The following is a 22,988-nucleotide window of genomic DNA, read 5'->3' on the forward strand; positions in this document are numbered from 1 at the left end:
TCCATGCGTGTATAAGGGAGTCATTCTGGCTGTTTATGTTCAGCTCACTGAAGACTGACCCACTAACTTAATTTACATTAATTTATTTTACCTTACACCACCACAATGGATTTGATATGAGTTTAGGAATTACAGCCAATTGTAGTCCCTCCATATTCTGTATAAGCTATATAGTAATTAGACAGTTATGTGATAATCAGTTTTGTCCTCTCAGTATTTTATGACAAAATCAACTCTAGACCTTTTGTGTTCTGTTTTGCATTTGGTAGCTGTTCGAACTCTATATGTGCGGTCTAAAGAAATGTTGATGCAAGTAAAGAAGGACATCCTAGGCTAAAAAAAACAAAAGAAAACAAAACAAACCCATCAGTCATATATTAAAAACTTTAGATGCACTGGTGAGCTAAGCAACACCATACAACATGGAAGACCATAAAAGATGATTGCAGAATTCTAGTGCTAATGAAGAAAAACTATTGACCACAAAATTGAAGCTAACTACACATCAGATGGAATGACGTATTGGATTATTTTTCTACCAGTAAGATTCAAGAAAGCCAGACGTGGAGATTTGAGTGAATGCTAAAAGCAAACTGTCTACAATCTGCACAGCATACTAACAGCACATCACAATGAGAAGACACAGTTCGGTACGGCTGTGGGGGGAAAGAAAACACCTGAAAAACACTAGGCTAACCTAGGTTATGCAAGTGTGCCATCACACCACCCTTGTATGATCCATCAATAACATATTGATATATTGATATGAATAATAAAAAAGTTCATGAGTTAAAATAAGACGTAAAAAGAAACACTTCATTTCCAGTAATTTCTCTTTAAAACAGAACATAAAGAATAAATTAAGAAAGCAGAAGGTAGGCTATGAGTCACTGTGTACACACGGCAGAGAGGGAGAAACAGAGGGAGAAGGAGGCAGGGGGTGGGAGCGGGCAGGGGTGACAAGACAGTTACTATAGCAATACTTCTAAACCATCCAACAGTTTAAGGTTTCCAAATAGCACTCGCATTTCTAAAATTACAGTAGTGACACTAATAGCACATACTAGAGCTGGGCAATATGATATTTTATCGTATTGTTATGAATTTTGTTATCGTTATAACAATAAGCTTTTCTAAGCATATCAAGGATACTGTTAGTGCTTAAACACTAATCAGCTGCATGTTTCATTATTAACAGTGCAATTAGACTGGTTTAAGTAGATGAAGAGCAGCAGATGTGAAATATAAATCACTGTACTCAGTACGGGAGAGTATCTAATTAGTAGTTTATAAGAATCTGTCACTACTGATGTTTTTAGTCTGTGATTACAAATATTGTATAAATATCATGTATTGCAAAAAAGTCTTTAAATATTGTAATATAGTATTTTTACCATATCGCCCAGCCCTAACGCATACTGTATATTCTCTGTGCGACTGAGTGCACCAGACTGTATCCCCCATACCGTGGTGGTTTGATACAAATACACATACTGTTAGTCCCCTACGATGTAGGAATACTCAGTGTTTTTGACAAAACGTTTCTACAAAACTATGCTATAATATGTGATTAATATATGTGTATGTGTGTGTCAGTGTTGGCAATGCTGTAAAAGAATAGACAATTCAGCATGAGTAGATGTGGGTTCAGGGAATCTGGAGACAAAATGCCTGTAGCTTCATCCTGGCATCCTCCCCCATCTCTTGTGTTTAGGGGGTGTGGTCTCTGGGGAGTAGCCCCTCCTTTTTCCTCATTTTCTCCTAATCTCTGGGGGGCTTCTTACACTTCTGTCGTCATGGTTGCGAGCTCTGTGAGTGTTCTTGGATGCAGCATGTTTGTGCCTGACAACATTAAATCAGAGAGTCAGTAGATTTGTTATTCCCATTTCCTGGTATTTTGTTTGTAGTTGAGATATTTTCACAAACACAACATAAAGTCTGAACATGCGTTATGCGTATGTACTGCAGGTGTTTTGGTAAAAGAACATATACTTCAAAGGCAATAATAAAAAGACTGTTTCCTTTTTTTGCAGTTTGTTTATGGATACGATATAATGGATGCAATATAAAACTCAGCCGACTTACTCATTCCCTTATTCACAACTAAGCAGTGACTATACAAAAGTTAAAAAAACAAAAACAGTATGAGTTTAGTATACATAAAATAATAAAATACAATGTTAAAAAATTTGAATAGAAGTACTTCAAGTAATATCAAGTATGAGAAGATCAAGTAACACAGTAACACACAGTAGCACTTAACAAGGTGGGAAAGAATATCAACTTAGGTGACCTCTGTAGTTGCATATAACTGTCTGTCATATCTCTCCAAGTCGGGGAAGGAAGCCATTTATTTATACCTTATGTATTTTTATATGTTGTACATTTACAAACAGTTATTGTCTCTGTCTGGCAGTTGTGAGAAGACAATTTGACAGCAACTTGTATCAGCTTTGATTATTAAGCGCTTGTCAGGCCCTTGTCAACGCGCCCTCCCTCAGGGAGAACCTGAGCCGCCGCCCACATGCCCAAATTAGGACTTCCTCCTCATTTCCTGCTTGTTTGTGTTCATGTGTGTTTGGTTCTTTTAATTTGGTTTGATTCACATTCCTTTGTGTTGATGTTTTGTTCATGTGTTGCACCTGGGACTGGGAGTACCTAAGGAGCCCTTTGTTCACTGCCATGAATTGACACCGTTGGACTCCCTGGGACGTGCAGAGATTCCACACGCGTTACGGGCGTGTTCAGATTGACTGAGTTTACGGTTCATGTTCGGGCGAGGCTCTAGAGGCAAGTGAGGTACGTTCGCTTCGGTTTTGGTTCCAAGGCGACCTAATTCCAGGGCAGCGCACTGCAAAGTCAGGTTAGGTCGGCCTTGCCCTTCAGTCTAGCCGACTTGAGTTTACGGTTCATGTTCAGGCGAGGTTCTCCGACCTCCTCTAGAGGCAAGCGAGCTATGTTCACTTCCGTTTTGGTTCCAAGGCGACCTACGTTAAGGGCAGCACGCTGCAAAGTGAGGTTAGGTCGGAGTTTCCCTTCGGTCTAGCGGCTGGTTCCCCAGCTACCTCTCTTTTGTTTATAGAGCGCTGCTCAGCCCTTAGTTTGATTATCCCCCTGTTGCCCAAGCACGGAACCCCTTCCTTGGTTCTCCCCTTATGTTCAGTTCTCCACGCTCAGCTTCCTGCCTCCTCCCAGTCCCAGGTTTGTTGTGTTCGCCATTTTGTTTGGCACGTTCTGAGTTTGTTTACTGTTTTGCCCTTAGTTGCTGCACCTCACATTTTATGCCCCTTTGTGTTATACCTGTTTTGGTTAATAAACCTCCTTGCTTTGATCCCACCAGCGAGTGTTTGTCTGGCCGTACATGCCATGATAGCTCTTTAGTTTTTTTCTTTTTTAATTGGTTTTAAAGAATTCCTTTTTAGATTAAATTTGTTTACAGCTAAAGGTAAGGGTTAAGTATAGGTTTTGGGTTAAGATTGGGGTTAGGGTGAGAAGAAAAATTTAAGTAAATTGAATAGCTGTCTAGTTAAATGTACATAAAGATATGTATCTTCAAAGTGGAATAGAGTTATACTAGCTCAGGATTAAAATTGTACCCACACATACACTATTTCCGCTAAAAGCCCTTCCTTAAATGAACTTAAAAATCCTTCAAATTTATGGCAATAAAAATAACATCATTTAAAAGTTAAACAAATTAAGTTATTTATTGGCGAGTTGGTGTTTAACCTAATACAATAAAATAAAATCATTTCATATATAATTGTTTTTCAGATTATTCATCACAATACACAATTTTCATTGTGTATCACTTACTTTAAGGAAACGTTTTTAAGTGATTTGTTTGAGGTTACTTTAAGCATGTATTGTTTTACACTCAGCAGATGTATCCAAATGCACCTGCTCTGATGCCTAATATTGTCTCATGTTGTTTGGGTAATTTAAAAGGATGTGGTAAATAAAAAAAAAAAATAATAATAATAATTATTAGTAGATTATCAAAAGGCCTGTCTAGAGAACCACATGTACCTAATTTGTAAGGCTATGTTATGGTCTTCTGTTGATTGTGTTGTAGTGTAGTTCTGTAAAAAGTGTCTCTGTGCCAAAATGTCTGATATGCAGTCATATTAATTACACATTAATGTCAAATGTTTCTGTTTTTTATTATTATTATTTATTATAATAATGCAATAGTACAAAAGTGAGTATTTTGTCACTACTTTCAAGACAACTGAGCAGAAGTATTTAGACACAGATTGTACAGTATTTAAAGCACATTTCACTACTGGATTTTTAACCTTTAACCAAGGCTGATTTTAAATGTTTGTTCAAATTTAAACTAATGATTTGTAAGCAAAATAACACTGTTGCAAACGTGTTACACTTCTGGCATCATAAAGATACACAGCTTCCACAATTAGCAAGCCACAAATGCTGTCATTTGTCAATAGTTGTAGCATTGAATTTCATATTTTTCAAATTTTTTAATCTGTTAGTTCTGTGATGGAGGTAGCCATTTTATGAACAACGGCATTTGATCTCTTGCTCAGTGTAGAGTGACGTATGTCTGCTTTCCGAACAACACGTCTATTTACTTCGCGCTAGCGTTGCTTTGCCTTGTTTTTATTCACTTAGTGACGTTTGCCAGTTATGCTTACAGTCGTGCATGTTGGCTACAGGAAAAATTAAGTTAGTTCAACAGTATTGGGTTGTGTTGGGATCTCTTTGCTCATCATAAGCCCAGTTCACCTCTGTTTTTACTCCTTTCCAGCCGATGAGAAGTTCAAGGCAAAGTAGATCATTATAGGGAGAAATTCTCTATCAGCAAGAAGATGTGTTGTAGGCATTTTCTCTCCAAAGATCTTATCGAAACACCAAGCAGATGACCTCTAAGAAAGGGGGCTTTACCAGTGCTCTATCACTGTTTTAGCTAGTTACCTGACATGTGAGCACACTGTCCACCTGCACAAATCAGACAGACATGGATGTGAATTTTAAAGATCGACTATAGATCTGACTGTCTTTACTATCTCTCCCAAACACTCATGTGTCAGCTAACAGCACAGGTAAAGCCCCTATTTTTAAATGTGGTCTGCTTAATGTTTTGATGAGATATTCGGGGAGAAAGTGTGCCTGCGAAACACCTTGGAACGCTTGGTAATGGTGAAGACTATAGAATAAGCGGTTCAGTAAGTGGGCATATGTCAGGCTACATCATGCAAGAGGTCAATTAAACATGTAAAAATGCAACTTTGGTTTTTATATCCTGTAATTTTTAAGAACTCATATGTTCTTTGGCAGGGGACATCACACAGAAAGGCTATGAGAAGAAAAGGACAAAACTTATTCGAGCCTACTTGCCCCATGTACCAGGTAACACACAAACACACAGAGTCACACATTGTTGGTAAACACCTGTCACAGGTAATAAACATACTTTGTGGAGTATTATCTTTAAGCCTATAACCCTCTTTAACCCTGTGTTTAACTTTTTTCTGTGGTATTAAAAAAAAATAGCCTTAGTGGGTGTTTATAAATGCAAAGTCTTAGCTTGCATTTTAATCATAAGGCATTTTAAAGGACCTAGGGGGTAGGTTACCAAGGGGGCATATTTACTTATTTAATTGACTCACAAAGAATGCTAGGTTAAAAATAATCCAGATTGGGTCATTTCTGCACTGGGTTACTATATTATTATATACAAAGTCCCCTAACATATTTAGTGATGCATTGTTCTGCTGTGATAGGTTGCTTGCACAAACATAACCTTATTTGCAATCTTCTCAGCAAAAACAATTTACCTTGAAGTATGACACACCAGATACAAGTGTTGTGTACTGATTAAGTTAAATCCTTTGGTCACAGGTATGTTTGGAGCAAAAAATAACTGAATTAATAACTGAAGTAAAATAAATACTTTGCCAACTGTAAAGCATGGGAGTGGATCGATCATGCTTTGGTGCTGTATATATTCCTTTCTGAAACATTTTCTGTAAACAGATTCAAATAACAAAGGTTTCTGCAAAGTAAGACCATACATGTCCATACATTTTGGACGATGTGTAAAATGTTTGTGGGCTTTTCTGTTTTAGTTTTGTCTTCAGTAAATAAAAAGCATACTCCATTGGTTATGCTTTTGGGTTGCTTTTTGTATGTTTTGGATCATTTTTATTATTTGTATTGTGCCAGCCCATTATCTAATAGATAGAATTAATCCTAATACTTCTATCAGCAGTCATATCATCAATACACACCAGTGACCAAGTTTCATTGCCAACCACACATGCCCATGCCATGCCAACAGTGCCTCCACCATGTATATGAACTCTTCTGTACTCAAATCAGTATTGGTTTCAGCCATCTGCTAGCTGGCCTTTAGTCAGGGAGCATTAGTCAAGACTCAATTGAGACTTATTGTCTAATCATGCTACCCACATATTTCTTACACAGATACACAGATTCTTGTTAGTATAGAAGTGGTTCTTGCCCCAAACGATCATCAATGTCGACATAATGGTGGTAGCATTGTATCCTGATATGTGGTGCTGCCCACTACAGAATTTAGCTTCATTATAGTATAACTCTAAACCTATAGACACTTAGAATTCAGCTCTTAAAGATGTGCTGCTGTGAGAACAGTCACATGTATTCACTTTCTTTGTGATGAGCTTCCATGGGTTTCAGTCACTACCTGAGTTTGCTAGTTAGCATCATTGGCTTAGTATGTTAGTATTTCATACACTATACATACAAAAGTAACCACACTCTTCTTTTAATGAGTGAGTACAGCTACTTTACAGTGTACCTATTACTGATGCAGGCATTTAGTTGCACATGCACAACTTGTTTAATCGCCATAGAAAAGCACCGCCAATAATACAGGAAGCTCTGGAGTCACCATGCCCAGTGCCATCTGGTAGATAGAGGGGTATAAAGCCCTGCAGCCCTGGGCCATGGAGCAGTGGAACTGACTTCACTAGAGTGCTGAATTTCCAGCCAGTACCTCTGGGATAGGTTTAAGGTTTATTTTTTATCTATAAGCAATCATCCATTATCAGTACCTGACCTCAGTAAACCTTCTGTCACTCCAACAGTTCAGTACATTATACATATTTCCAGCGTTTACATACCTGTACAGGAGGAATGTCGCTAATTCTGCATCCAACATCCAATCTCCCTTTTGTGTGTAATAATTTATTCTATTTTAGAAAATTGCTTTAATACATCGCACCATTAAGGCTTTCTTAGAAACCTAATATGTGTGCTGATGCCATGTTTTTCATTATGTTACATATTTCACAGTTTTGAATTGAAAGGTGTCTCTTCTTTGTAGACTTTGACAATGATACGCCTACCTGTTTGAGAATGCTCTTGACTGAACTGTTTGTGAAGATTTTTTTTATCAGGGAAAAAAAAAATAATTTGTTTATTTGTGTTTCATGTTTATGCAATATTTTAGTTAGACCCTTTGAATTAAACCTGAAAATCTACACTTGAGTCACATTTGGATTACTTCATTTTAAATTGATTTTGGTGAGACAAAATCACAAAAACTGTCACTGTCTAAATACTTATGGACCTCAATGTAACTGTACTGATTTGAATCTTAAGATTGAAATACTCTTTTAGGGCTTCATTTTTTAACATTTTCTGTAGTCATTTGACATTTGGTTCTGGTTGTCCCTTTGTGCTTACAGTAGGGGCAGAGTCTCGAGCACCTGTCACCCCATCTTCATCATCATCTTCGTCATCCCGTTACCAGCGGCGACGCTCCACTGGCTCACGGGATGAGCGATATCGTTCAGGTAACACATACACCCAAACGACAAACGTGTGCACACACATGCATGCCCCGTACATACAAAACCATACATTTAGCCTCTAAATGTCTCTTTTTGGCTGCATCCTGTAGTAGATCACAACAAGTTGTACATTTGTAGACTACGGCATGACCATGGGAAATGAACTCTTTTGATGATAATCAGAGGTGTAAAATGCATTCAGAGTCTTTAAGTCACTCTGAAAAATGGTAATTTGTCTGCATTGATTTTAGAATGTTAGAATTGAGTAGAATGAATTTACTGTATTATATTAATAATTCAATAATTAATGTGTTTTGTGTAAGGGATATATATTTTTAAATATATAGATTATTGATTAAGTTTCTTGTTGGAAGCCATGGAGTATTGTGTTTACATCGTTTAAAGTTGTATTGTAAGTGTCTTAAGTGTTATGTTGAGAGAGTTCTCAAAGTTCATGATGCAATTATTGGTTTCCAAACGATTGTTCTGAGCTGAGGAATTCTTATACCTAAAATAAAACTATAGTACTATGCTAAAACTAAATATGTTACCCCCCCCTTGCTTTTTCTCTGTCACTGTCACTGTTTCACTGTCACTCACTCTTATACTCTGTCCCAGATGTGCACTCTGAAGCTGTGCAAGCAGCGCTAGAGCGTCAGTGTGAGAGGAAAATGGCAGTACCCATGCCCTCCAAACGACGGTCTCTTGTCGTCCAAACATCTATGGAGGCATATACACCGCCAGGTTGCTATGATTGTGTGTGTGTGTGTGTGTGTGTGTGTGTGTGTGTGTGTGTGTGTGTGTTTCTGAATGTAAATTACGAAAATAAACATGATGGTTTTATTAGCCCACATCAACAGGCCAAACCTGAAGAGAAATGTTCCTTTGTTTATACCTGACACACACCAGCACACATACAAAAGTCCTACTAACACAAATCCAGTATATCTGGTGGGAACACTTTTATGCTTTTACAAAAGTTTATTTTAATTTTCATTAAAAAGGCACAACATTTTCTTTAGAATTACATAATACATCTTGACACTAAATAAAACATACTGGTCGGCATACTTGCCGCAGAAGACTGTAGCTGAAGTTGTTTTCTCCTCCTCTGTTACTGTAGATTCCTCGTCAGGCTCTGAGGGTGAAGGATCTCTGGGGAGAACCGGAGGTGCTGGTGTCGAGGCCTGGATTAGCCAAGCTCTTCGTGGATCATCTTCATCAACTACGTCATCCTCATCATCACACAGCAATGGATCTGCCAATGCAGCTCGCCTGGCAGAGAATAATGCACACCCTTATAACAGTGAGGACAGAAAAGGGACTACACAATACATTGTTTATTACGGATCACTGCAGTATTAGCTTTTGCATTACTGATTCAGTAGGGCATCAGTATTACCGCTAAATAATACCATTGTTTTGTTACTTTGCGTTGTTGGCATTGTCCTTGGCGCAACAGATAACACCACTACCTGCCAGTGAGCTACCACATCATGTGGGAGACGGGGGTTCGATTCCCGGTCTGGGTGGCTATGCTGCGCTACACCAATAAGAGTCCTTGGGCAAGACTCCTAGCACTACATTGGCCCACCTCTGTAATACGAGTAACCTTGTAAGTCGCTCTGGAGAAGAGCGTCAGCTAAATACCATAAATGTAAATGTAAATGTCATCAATCACAAAGCAAATGAGTAATTCTGTGAGTAAGCAAGATATTAATATAATTCAACAGGAGTCAGTTATGTAATGCAGGCTAGTCATTTAACATTTTGCGGGCCAGCAACTGCATCAGTAGACTCTACTTCTGTTTCCCCAACAGCTTTTAAAAGCTATTAACAGCTTCCTCAACATTGCTAATGAGATGCTAACTGCTTATCAATATCAGGCCAGTCTGAGTATTGAATTGTGAATGGCAGTAAGTAGAGAATTAGTTACACCATCAGGCCATTAATGAGACATTGAAGGTATTGATCACTGATTCTTTCTCTCTCTGTCTCTGCCCCCACCTCCCCACACAGTTGGGCCAATCGCTCATCTGTCCCTGAAGAGGCGGGGCTTAAGGGAGATGGGTGTGTCATTAGAAAATGGTAACATGGGTCGACGCTCGTATGACTACCAGTCCGACCGGCCATGGTCATCGTTGGACTCTGAAGGTTAATATGCTATTTATGTGAATTTCCAATTCAATTTTAGCTAAACACTGAGGAGGCTTCATTAAGAGCTGAATGTGGCTCGACCAAATCCTGTTCAGGCCAACCCAGATCCCTCCACCACCAAGCCAAATAAAATTCTACTTTCCTAATAATTGAGAAAATACAGTGTAACAATAATTAGGCTGTATTGTAACTTTGCCTTTGAGACATTTTATGGCTCAATTTGCATATTTGAGTGAACAGTCTGTTTTAGCACAATCAAGACTTAAAATAAAAAAATGAGGAAATAGTCGTTCCATGAAATTAACCCATTAATGAAGGCATTCATCAACCAGTGCCTCTGATCTACATTCCAGAGTCCAATAGTGTACACAAACAAGCCCTGTTTTGGTTTGGTTTTGGTGTGGGTGACAGTATTTGGGAGCCAAGCGAAGTAAGGAAAATCATGAGGATCTAGGAACAGTGTGTTTAGCCCACATGCTTTTCTGGGACACGTCACTGTCTGTAGTTCTAGTTTTAAAGCCAGGGCCACTCAGCAAGCCTTGCAGTTTATAGGACACTTACTTGGTGGTTTTCAAAAATACTTGAAATGTTTAATTGAAAAAATGTGTGTATATATGTGTTTGTTTGTCTGTCTGTCTGTCCAGGGGGAACAGGGTGGGAACTCAAGGAATTTGTCTTGTATACAGAAATGAGAATACGCAATAAACACAGTCTGTGATGGATGTGTGTGTGCGCAGAGTAAGTTAAAAATGTATGATGTTTTTTTTCCTGGTATGATGCAGACAGTCACCCTGCCCCTCCTGATATCACAAGCTACACGACAGACCCACCCATTGTTAGTGTGGAGCGCCCACAGGTTGCCATACCAACCAAGCCTCTGCCCAAATATGGCAATGCTGAACTCATGGAGACAGGAGATGGTAAGAAAATATTTGTTGCTTATCTGTTTGTTTGTTCTTTACTTGTGTTTAAAAGGCTGACTGCAAAGATGTTAAAGATGCAAAGATGCTGCCAAAATGGTAAATTGTTTTGTAACCGTTCTGTCCCACAGGGTTCTTTTTGGGCCAATAAACCTGATGTTAATTATGACAGTTGTGAATTTTGAGTTTGAGTTTAAATACAGGGTCTAGGGGGTTAAAGGAATAATGCTGTAATGTAAGTGAGTGTGTCTGTTAAAGGTGTATATGATTGCATGTGCAAGTGTATTTCTGTATGTCAGTGTGTGCAGTATGTAATGTGCATATTTGTTAAATGCAAAGATTATTTTTAAAATTGAGGAAAAAAGTAAGTACTGCTACTTTACTGATAATATAGTTCCATACAAGTAAAAGTATTAATGAAGACAATTACTTAATTTAAGCTTAGATCAAGTTTATTTCTATTGCACTTCAAACCACAGACATTGTCACAGAGTTGCTTTACAGACAGCTCCATGGCAGTGGAGTTGGTCTGGCAGGAAAGCAGCAGGGACACCAAAACAACGGGCGTTTCAGAGGACAGTTAAGCTTAGCAAATAGAAAACAGTTAAATTATTTTTGACGTGACTGGACACAGTATGAACAGAGATCAGCTTGAAAATCACTGATGTATTATCCTTAACAAATTCATTTAAAATGTAACTAGATACAGTAAGGAAAATAAGTAGTTGAACACCCTGCGACTTTGCAAGTTCTCCCACTTAGAAATCATGGAGGGGTCTGAAATTTTCATCTTAGGTGCATGTCCACTGTGAGAGACATAATCCGGAAATCACAATGTATGATTTTTTAATAATTTATTTGTGTGTTACTGCTGCAAATAAGTATTTGAACACCTGTCAAAATCAGTGTTAATATTTGGTACAGTAGCCTTTGTTTGCAATTACAGAGGTCAAATGTTTCCTTTAGTTTTTCACCAGGTTTGCACACACTGCAGCAAGGATTTTGGTCCATTCCTCCACACAGATCGTCGCTGAGAAACACTGAGTTTGAGCTCCCTCCAAAGATTTTCTATAGGGTTTAGGTCTAGAGACTGGCTAGGCCACTTCAGAACCTTGATATGCTTCTTACGGAGCCACTCCATGGTTATCCTGGCTGTGTGCTTTGGGTCATTGTCATGTTGAAAGACCCAGCCACGACCCATCTTCAGTGCTGTAACTGAGGGAAGGAGGTTGTTCCCTAAAATCTCGCAATACATGGCCCCGGCATCCTCTCCTTAATACAGTGCAGTTGCAGTCCAAGTGCAGAAAAACACCCCCAAAGCATGATGCTTCCACCCCCATGCTTCACAGTAGGGATGGTGTTTTTGGGATGGTACTCATCATTCTTGGTCCTCCAAACACGGCGAGTGGAATTAAGGCCAAAAAGTTCTATTTTGGTCTCATGTGACCACAGAACTTTCTCCCATGACTCCTCTGGATCATCTAAATGGTCATGGGCAAACTTAAGACGGGCCTGGACGTGTGCTGATTTAAGCAGGGGAACCTTCCGTGCCATGCATGACTTTAAACTATGATGTCTTGGTGGAGTTGGCTGCCCACTGCTCTGGGTGTGTGTGTACTCACTGCCCCTAACACGTGTGTGTGTGTGTGAGTGTGTGTTCACTACCAGATGGGTTAAATGCGGAGGACACATTTCGCTGTACAGTCCACACTGTACAGTGACAAATACGTGCACCTTTATTACCCACAGTAACCTTGGAAACAGTGGTGCCAGCTCTCTTCAGGTCATTGACCAGCTCCTCCCATGTAGTTTTGGGCTGATTCCTCACCTTTCTTAGGATCATTGATACGCCACGAGGTGAGATCTTGCATGGAGCCCCAGTCCGAGGGAGATTGACAGTCATTTTTAGCTTCTTCCATTTTCTAATAATTGCTCCAACAGTTGATCTTTTTTCACCAAACTGCTTGGCAATTGCCCCGTAGCCCTTTCCAGCCTTGTGGAGGTCTACAATTTTGTCTCTGGTGTCTTTAGACAGCTCTTTGGTCTTAGCCATGTTAGTAGTTGGAGTCTTACTGATTGTGTGGGGTGGACAGGTGTCTTTATGCAGCTAACGACCTCAAACAGGTGCTTCTAATTAAGAATAATAAGTGGAGTGGAGGTGGACTTTTTAGAGGTGGACTAACAGGTCTTTGAGAGCCAGAATTTTTGCTGATTGGCAGGTGTTCAAATACTTATTTGAAGCAGCAACACACAAATAAATTATTAAAAAATTATACATTGTGATTTCTGGATTTTTTTTTAGATTATGGCTCTCACAGTGGGCATGCACCTAAGGTGAAATTTTCAGACCCCTCCATGATTTCTAAGTGGGAGAACTTGCAAAGTCGCAGGGTGTTCAAATACTTATTTTCCTCACTGTATATATTTGTGTATATTTGCATGCATGATTGTGTAGGGGTACCAGTGAGCAGTCGCGTGTCTGCTAAAATCCAGCAGCTTGTAAACACTCTGAAAAGGCCAAAGAGACGTCCACTTAGAGAGTTCTTCGTTGATGACTTTGAGGAACTCCTAGAAGGTACCCTCTTGCACACAGCACTACCAACAGCAGTTACACACAATCATGTGTTTTCATTCATTCTTTGATTGATTTGATCTAATAAATATACTTACACATACATCACATATTGTGATATGTGCTGCAGCATCAACCACTATCTGCCACCAGTACTTTTGAGAATGGATACAATATTTCAAAACATATTGCAATACCTTGATATCTGTAGTTTCTCACACCCCTAGTGTTATTATATTAATATTGTTGTAAGGTACTCTTTGTTGTTTTTCTCTGCAGTACAGCAGCCTGATCCTTCTTTGCCACGTCCAGAAGGAGCGGAGTCGTTAATAACCCAAGGGGAGGAGCTCTGTGGACTCAAGAATTGTCCAGCCTCAATGGAGGCAGCCCTACAACGCTGGGGGGCTATCGCACCTAAGGCACCATGTCTGACAGTCACACACGCCAGCACTAAACAGCCATACACACTCACATATGGTATGAACACACACTTGCACACAGTCTCATTGTCATACACATACCACTTAAACTGGCACACATATTTTTTTTAAAAAGGGTTTGTCAGAATGATGAAAAAAATGCTGTCTCTCTCTCTTGTACTTTCCCCTGACATTCAAAAGTTCAGGGTTAGTATGGGATGTCTTCATTAGCATCTCCATTTCTCACTGCTGCAACTATTTATGTACTGACCCAGTCATACGCTCATGTTACAGATATAAATACACATACACTTCTCTCTCACACACATACACTTAGGCTGATATGTTCAATGGTCTACTCCCATAGAGTTTTTTATACTGTAAGGTTGAACTGTATAGCAGTTTGTTCTGGATTGACCTAATCTTGATTCACATTCAAAGCAAAAGAACAGCCGTAATTGTCACTCTTTTTTCACGTGTTTTCAAAACAGTTAACACAGATTCACACAAAACCCCCAAATTCTATTGAATAACTGCAAAAAAACACATAATTGGCAGCTGTTTAATCAGTAATCATCATAACTGTAAGAAAGCGGGAATGGAGTGTTTATCAGGTGAGGAATAGGTAATAGGGAAATATAATAATAGTTCATGTAAAGCTGATTTACTGATTAGGCTGACCTATTGTGCTGTTAAACAGTTCAGACAGTGTATTCTACCAGTAGTAGAATAGCCTAAGCTATTCCAAGCATTGGACTTTATTCACCAACTGTTATTAAAAATACATTTCTTCTTAAAATCCACTTAGGATTCTGACATTCGACAATGTTTTCTTATTTAGGATTTGTTACATTTACAAAAAAAAAATTAAGTTAAACAAATTTAAGTTAAAGTTAAATTTAAGAACAAATCTTAATATAGTCCATGTAGAAAATATAGTCCATGGTTACCTTGTTTTTCACACTTACAAAAAAGTGAGAATACTGGCAAGTAACTTGACCCAAATGATAACCAACAAAAGGCTGCGGACAGTATTTGTCAGTAGAGTAATATGTAATCTACTAATAGGTTAATCTGCTGTTGTATAAAGGTGATTTATATAATGACTGACCTATTGAGATTTCTGAGAATTTGTAAACTTGACAGGTTTAAATTTAGACCTGTATTTTGGGAGGTGCTTAACAATTGAAAGAGCTTGGTGGTTTGATTGTAAAGTCTTGGATAGAAGTTTAATTATGTTGCATGTGTTTTAGTGTTTTAGTGTGTTTGTTAGTGTTACACCATTTGGCAAAGAACTCTACTAAGACCATGTTGAATATAGTGTTAACTGCCTTTTGAACTGACAAAATGATTCACAAATCGGAGAAAAAAAATACAGAACAAAAAAACCCTGTACTTTGGTTAGAGCCCTGAATCTGGCATTGTGCCAAAATAAGATCCTAATGGGTTTAATGTAGATAGAGTTCATCACATTATGTGTGCATGTGTGTGTCTAGGTAAACTTTGGTCCAGGAGCATGAAGGTGGCCTACTACATCCTCCACAAACTCGGAACTAAGCAGGAGCCTATTGTTCGTCCAGGAGACAGAGTAAGCTGATTTCAATTAAATTAAATTCAAATTAATTTTCAGTTTTTCACAAAGTTGACACCAAGAAGCTTTGCCGCAAACCTGGACCAAACCTCTTTTGGGCAAGATAATTCAACAGTAGCAAGAAAATTTCCATCTGAGCGATAGAAAGCAAGACTTGAAATACATAAAGTAACATAATGGAGAACTATGACTAATGTAAGAGCCATGGTTAGGAGATCAAGAGATTATGATCATTCTTTATGGCCACAGCACAACAGTGTAGCGGAATTTTGTCTCTGCATTTAACCCATCCTTAGTAGTAAACACAAACACACAGTAGTCACAAGGGGCAGTGAGCACACACACATAGTGGTGTACAGATGTGAGGTGGGCAGCCACCTCAGTGCCTGTAGAGCACTTGGGGGTACTGCTGTGGCCTCCAAATTTGGGAGGGCCAAAAGAAAATTGCACTGCTTTTTTCCCCCAATTAGAGCAACTTAACCTGAGCTCTTAAAGCAGCATTATGAGAGAGTTGGTATGTCATGCTCCTGGGCTGCCCCTACAGTTCTACAGTGGAATTTAAAAAGCATACGCTTACATGCATTTCTGGACTTTTGAGAGATTGAGAATCATCATTGAATGAACCATGTGGACTGGCACGCTAGAGTAATATTACAGGATTTTACATGAATATGGCTCGAGTTACTACATGATAATTCTGAGATGGTCATACATACTGTCATATTTAAAATACTGTTTAAAAGTTATGATTTTGATTATGAGAAACTATCATTATGATGTCTATAACTTTTCTTACATTAATAGCAAATCCTCATTTGTGTGACAGGTGGCTTTGGTGTACCCCAATAATGACCCTGCAGCATTCATGGTAGCGTTTTACGGATGTCTTTTAGCTGAGGTCGTACCTGTACCCATTGAGGTGCCACTGACCAAGAAGGTAATGTCCACTCAGCATATCTGTTACCAGCACAAATAAAAAAAATAAAGATTACTGATCAAGAACTAGTTATCATTAAAAAAATCACATTAGAAGAAATTCAAGTAAACAAACAGTAAAATGTAACAAGAATTTCTCATTTTAAAGAACTCAAACTGTTTTGAACAAAACTAGTTTCCAGATTTCTCCTGGGCACCCCCAGCCAGCATGTAAAATAATACTAGACTCTTTTGAGGAGAATATTGGAGATGTTTTAATGAACACACTTGAAAATCTGGCATCTCCAAAATGGTGACTTTACTGTAGAAGAAATTGCCTTTAATGGACGTTATTGTAAACTAAGAGTTTATTCTACTTTCTATAAACATTTCTATTGATCCATTCACCAAGAATGATTTACACAGTGTACAGAGCAGCTACATGGTTCAAACCATGGAGAAAACTAAAAACAGATAAACATGGAGATACATGGTTTTCATTTGTATTTATTAGAATATTACTGTTTTACTGAGTAAATAAACACTGGCCAGATAAGGAGCTTTTTTATTCCAATTTTCACAGGTCCCTAATTTTTTTTATAGTACTATATATAGTAAGTGTATCTTTGTTTTCTTTCTGTGCCTTTTTTTATTGCACTCTTGTAAATATGTATATAGCTATGCTCATTCTCACCCCCTCTGTGGGCCTCAGAGTTTTTCATATCTAGCTGTCTGTTTATCTACATTATTGACTGAGCCATGTTATTTGTCTCTCTTTCTTCCTTTTATTCTTCTTTCTAAAGGATGCAGGGAGTCAACAGATAGGTTTTTTGTTGGGCAGTTGTGGCGTTGCTGTGGCACTAACCAGTGATGCATGCCACAAAGGCCTTCCCAAGAGCCTCAGTGGTGACATTATGCAGTTCAAAGGTGATAATCTGCATCTGTTCTTTTAGTATAGAGTTTATAGAATTTTATTATCTTTGTCTTCATGTGAATGTAAGTGTATTTAATGTAAAATACAAGAGCTTATTGTGTTTTATGTTTCTGTTTAGGCTGGCCTAAGTTGCTGTGGGTGGTGACCGAGTCAAAGCATTTATCTAAACCTCCTAGAGAGTGGTATCCTCTAATTAAGGATGCCAACAATGACACCGCATATATTGAGGTAATTATGTGCGTTTGAGTGTGTGAATCTGATAGTGTGCAAAACATAGTATGGGGTGTGAATATGGGTTGATAAACTTTTCAGTGTTTGTGACTAATAAGTTGACTCAATAAGACGAGTTTGAAATATCAGATATTAAGTGAGTGATTGATTGATTGATTGATTGATTAATTGACTGACAGTATAAGACATGCAAGGATGGAAGTGTTCTAGGAGTGACTGTGACAAGGATGGCCATGCTGACACACTGCCAAACACTTACACACACCTGCGGATACAAGGAGGGTAAGACATGTATTGATTTTGCTTTATCAAGTGTAATAATAAAATAACACAAGTAAACACACAATGAAGAAAAAACATCCCTATCTGAAGAAAATCCTTACTTCATCTTTTTCATTTATTAATTTATTTATATATAAATTAAGGAAAACTTTTTCATGTTGAAGTAGTATTTAACTTATGAAATGTGTGCTTGTGTGTTTCAGCTGAGACACTAGTGAATGTGTTGGACTTCAAGAAGGACGTTGGATTGTGGCATGGAATTCTAACAGTAAGATTTACATTGTAATGTACAATGTAAAACTGACATTTTGTAGGCATTTTCTTTTGTATGCATACTTTTCTCTCTGTCTTGATCACTGTCTCTCTTTCTAGAGTGTACTCAATATGCTGCATGTTGTCAGCGTTCCATACGCTCTTATGAAGGTGAATCCATTGTCATGGATCCAGAAAGTGTGTCAGTACAAAGGTACTCATACGCACATTTCATCATTTTCTTCAACAAAAAAGCTCTAGCTAAATTCAGTTCACTCTCAAGCTAAATTCAGTTCACTCTCAAGCTAAATTCAGTTCATTCTTTAGTAATAGCAGAATAGAGAATCTCTGACTTTCATTATTCTTGTCTTCTGTATCCCTTTTGCATTTGTCTGTGTGTGTTTTTGTTTCTGTACGTGTGTGTGTGTGTGTGTGTGTGTGTGTGTGTGTAGCTAAGGTGGTGTGTGTAAAGAGTAGGGATCTACACTGGGCTTTGGTTGCACACAGAGATCAGTCAGACATGAACCTGAGCTCTCTACGCATGCTACTGGTTGCTGATGGTGCCAATCCATGTAAGTGTGTGTAACTGTGTGTTTGTGGATGGAGTGGTAATTAAGAAATTAAAAGTTCAGCTTGTACTAGTGTGAACATTCAGTAACATACTACATTCATTTTTTAAACTGTCTCTCTCTCTGTCCCCCCTTTGCTGCCCCTCTAACCTCTCTCTCTATCTCTTTCTCTCATTCTTGTTCTCTCAGGGTCTATCTCGTCATGTGATGCATTCCTCAACGTGTTTCAGAATATGGGGTTGAGGTCAGAGGTCATCTGCCCGTGTGCCAGCTCACCAGAGGCTTTAACTGTTGCTCTGAGAAGGTAACCACAAAGCATACACATGTACACCCTAAAACACACATAAAGCCACATAAACATTTTTTAATGTTGGTTTTATGTTTTAATGCTGATGCAAAAACAACAACAAAATATTTGCCTTCGCCCTTAATTAAAAAACATAATTCTTAATGCGTGTGCACATACATAGTACAACCTAAAAGTGAACACTTTGTGTAGCCAGTATAGAAGAGTAATAAAAATTGGTAGAGTGGTGGGGTGAGTAGCAGCCTATTGTTTAAGGGTGAAAAAGGGTGCTGTGGTACTTGATCCTTGAGGTATTTTGCCCAAAGCATGTCACAGACATTTCATTAAGACCTCAAGGAAAAGGGGTATAATATTGCCATCTAAAATCAGTCAGTGCATGTTCTCTATGATGATCGAAAAAGCCATCACACAGAAAACCCCACAAAGCTTCAGGGCAGAAAGTTTTCTTCAGTTGAATATACCTTAGTTGTGTTGCATACTGTGTGTTTCCCCCTGCAGGCCAAATGAAACCAGTTTAAAGCCTATGGGCAGAGGGGTCCTCAGCATGACAGGACTAAGTCACGGCGTCATTAGAGTGGATACAGGAGAGAAGCTTTCTGTTCTCACTTTACAGGACGTTGGCTCTCCCATGCCTGGAGGTAGTGTGCGGGCACATGTCTTATAGCTCAACACCTTTAAATGTATACATGCGCGCACACACACACACACACACACACACACACACACACACACACACACACACACACTTAACACAATTAACATTCAATTTTGTTAGATTTTGTCACACAAATTGCATGTCACATAGTTGCTTTCATCACTACATGAGGTAGACAGAAAAATGTACAGTTTTTTTTTTTTTTGGTTGAACCACACCACCACTGGACTTACAGACACTCTCAAGCACATTAATTGCATATTCACTACAAAAATGCTATCTCTGTGTAATCATCTTAAATCTAATTCAAATATCTACTATTTATCATTATCAGTATTGTAGAAATATGTTTAACTTGTTTGAGTTAAGAGGATTTCACTTCCTAAAATATTTTTTTGCAGGTGTAGGACCTCTAACCTTCCTAATCATACATGCTCATGAGGCAAACCAGAAAAGAAGCTGTCAACAAACATCTAGCTGAAAATGCAGGATTTATTCAATAGCTTCTGCCCATATTAACATTTTGATCGTAGCAACCAAGATCTCAGACCTTAATTATTGTGTTCATTATAAGTATTTTTTGGGTTGTTTTTTTTTTTTTTTACTTTAAAGCTTTAGTCCTACCAACTAGTCACAGTGGCAGAAATTATGTTCAGGTGTGCAGCTATTGCATGTTACTGCATGTCTACCCAGTTCTAAGCTTTGTTTTAACAGTTTATTTTATGTAATTGTAACAGGCTTCATAGTTAATCCAGGAAAATAATTGGTTAAGTACATAGATACAGATGTAATGAACTAAATCTCTCTCTCTCTCTTTCTCTCTTTCTCTCTTTTAGCACTGGTGTGTGTGGTAAAACCAGAAACTGTTCCTCAGCTGTGTAAAACAGATGAGATTGGAGAGATATGTGTCTCATCAATTGCCACAGGAACATCATACTATGGTCTGACAGGCATGACCAAAAACACCTTTGAGGTTTGGAGCGTTTCTCCTTCTCTAAATGATTGCTTTTTTAAAGTACAGAATGCATTACAAAATATTGATGAATGAAGTTTGTTGCAGAATGTATTTTATCTGTACCTTCATGAAGGTTCTGTTTTTGTCCTCTCTTTCCTTTCTACATAAAATTATTGACCGCATTTGTAACACGTCTGTAAAGTGTTTTTGCAGCTGTGTGAGGTCCGTATTGACCTCTAGCGGTTAAATGAGAAACTGCAACCTCCCATGATTGAGGGACCTCGCACAGAGCTGCAGAAACTCATGAAATGCAGATTATGTGACTTCACCAGCTCTCAAATTATAGAAAAATCAGCATATCTCCAAATGCATAATTGGCCTGATTATTACTGCCAGGATCACTGAAAGGTCTGCCTAAATATGGCAAAATATGTTAAACGCGGTTTGGTGGTTTGAGGTTATATGGTGCCATTATCAATACGATCTTAATAAGAATGACTTTGCTTGGTCTACGTCACATAGTTGCTTGCATTACTGCATGAGGCAGACAGGAAGATGTACACAGTTTGTTTGTTTGTTTTTTTGTCAAACCACACCACCACTGGACTCTGAAGCTGTGAAAATGTGTTCTCTGGACTGACGAATCATGGTGTGAGTCTGATGTAGGAGACTGGGTTTGGCCGGGAGAGCTTTACCTGCCTAATTGCATTGTGCAAGTGTGCAAGTGTAAATTTTGTGGGAAAAGGGATAATGCCAAGAGTTGTTTTTCAAGGATACAGTCTGTCTGGCATTTTGTTTTTTGTTATTACAACCAGATTCATAGTAGTTTATGCTCTAGTTGGATGGAGTTTCTGAATACTTTTTGACATGGAGTGCAATCGACGAATAAAGTAATAAATAAGCTTCATTTCAGCTCTTTATTGTATATTTGTATATTGTTTGTTTGTGAGATTGTTAGGTTGATCTCTCTCTCTCTCTCTCTCTCTCTCTCTCTCTCTCCCTCTCCCTCTCCCTCTCCCTCTCCCTCTCCCTCCCTTGTGCAGGTGTGTCCTGTGTCCAGCAATGGTGGGTTAGTGAGTGAATGTGTGTTTGTACGCTCAGGGCTACTGGGTTTTGTAGGCCCAGGCGGAGCCGTCTTTGTCACAGGAAAGATGGATGGATTAATGCAGGTCGGGGGAAGGAGACATAATGCTGATGACATCGTCGCAACTGCGCTTGCCGTTGAACCCATGAAGTTTGTGTACAGAGGGAGGTGTGTGCGCGGGTGTCTTTGTAAATGTGGTAATAGTGTAGAAGTACAGGCCATCTAAAGAGGTTTTAGAGTATGAAATATTTCTTCATTATGGGCTGTTCAGGTACTTATTGGCTAGATCATGACATACATATAGACATATATGGACAAAAGTATTGAGACGCATCCTTTAATCAGTGTAGTGTAATATAGTGATTAAGTACGGTCATGGGATACCACTGTTGCAAAAAGTGAGATGATGAAATTTCTTGCTTCCTAGATATTGCACAAACAACTGTGAGTGGTATTATTAAAAATTTGTGTTTAGGAACCACAGTAACTCCATGTAGACCACATAACGTTACAGAGTAGGGTCGCCAAGTGTATAGTGCATAGCTCCAGAGCTCTGCAGACTCAATAACTGCACAGTTCCAGCTTAATGGCATGCCAGCTTTACATCACCAAGCACAATGCCAAACGTCATATGGGGTGGTTTATAGCACACACAGTGGAAACGTGTCCTGTGAACTGACAAATCACACTATTTTTATCTTTAGATAGAGCTTTACCTGCCTGACTACATTGTGCCAACTGCAAAGTTTGGTGGAGAAGAGATAATGCCATGGGGTTGTTTAACGCTGTAGCATACAAAGACATTTTGGACAATTGTATGCTTCTAATTTTGTAGAAAAAGTTTGGGGAATGCCCTTTTCTGTTCTAGCATAACTGTGCCTAAGTACACCGAGCAAGATTCATAAAGGTATAGTCGAATGACTTTGATTTGGAAAAACTAGACTGGCCCACACACAGCACCTTTGGGATGAACTAAAACAGAGATTGCAAGCCAGGCCATCTCATTTAACATCAGTGTCTGGCCTCACAAATGCTCTTCTGGATTAATGGGCAAAACTTCCCACAGACACACTCCAGCCTTCCCAGAAAAGTGTTACAATACTTTTGTCCATATAGTGTATGTACCCTTTTTAAACTACCATCTCTTAACATCCGTTTTTTAACTGGTATTGGTTTTTACCTCTATTTGATATCTATTTGGCCAGTCATTTGTCCAATTTATTTTGATCCTGTGAAAATAGAGAAAACTTTAATCACACCTTAATTGCTTATTTTAAATCCACTCTGGTGGCGTACAGAGGCAATAATTGTCACTGTTCAAATACTGGCTGTACATCATGCCA

General features: G+C 38.6%; 1 protein-coding gene across 2 annotated transcripts in view; it reads left to right on the plus strand.

Annotated features, from left to right (window-relative positions):
* dip2cb (disco-interacting protein 2 homolog Cb) overlaps positions 1–22,988 on the plus strand; it is a 44,772-nt gene that overhangs the window by 8,508 nt on the left and 13,276 nt on the right. For both annotated transcript variants that reach the window (XM_072669279.1, XM_072669280.1), the window contains exons 2-21: positions 5,302–5,373; positions 7,698–7,805; positions 8,421–8,546; positions 8,926–9,108; positions 9,822–9,956; positions 10,742–10,879; positions 13,335–13,454; positions 13,731–13,928; positions 15,367–15,458; positions 16,288–16,398; positions 17,180–17,303; positions 17,429–17,538; positions 17,721–17,823; positions 18,027–18,091; positions 18,196–18,289; positions 18,528–18,647; positions 18,834–18,948; positions 19,450–19,589; positions 20,443–20,579; positions 21,605–21,813. In XM_072669279.1, the coding sequence (XP_072525380.1) occupies positions 5,302–5,373; positions 7,698–7,805; positions 8,421–8,546; positions 8,926–9,108; positions 9,822–9,956; positions 10,742–10,879; positions 13,335–13,454; positions 13,731–13,928; positions 15,367–15,458; positions 16,288–16,398; positions 17,180–17,303; positions 17,429–17,538; positions 17,721–17,823; positions 18,027–18,091; positions 18,196–18,289; positions 18,528–18,647; positions 18,834–18,948; positions 19,450–19,589; positions 20,443–20,579; positions 21,605–21,813 (2,500 nt within the window). The remainder of the gene's footprint in view (positions 1–5,301; positions 5,374–7,697; positions 7,806–8,420; positions 8,547–8,925; positions 9,109–9,821; positions 9,957–10,741; positions 10,880–13,334; positions 13,455–13,730; positions 13,929–15,366; positions 15,459–16,287; positions 16,399–17,179; positions 17,304–17,428; positions 17,539–17,720; positions 17,824–18,026; positions 18,092–18,195; positions 18,290–18,527; positions 18,648–18,833; positions 18,949–19,449; positions 19,590–20,442; positions 20,580–21,604; positions 21,814–22,988) is intronic.

This window comes from Salminus brasiliensis, chromosome 23, assembly GCF_030463535.1.
Source record: "Salminus brasiliensis chromosome 23, fSalBra1.hap2, whole genome shotgun sequence".
Taxonomy (NCBI): Eukaryota; Metazoa; Chordata; class Actinopteri; order Characiformes; family Bryconidae; genus Salminus; species Salminus brasiliensis.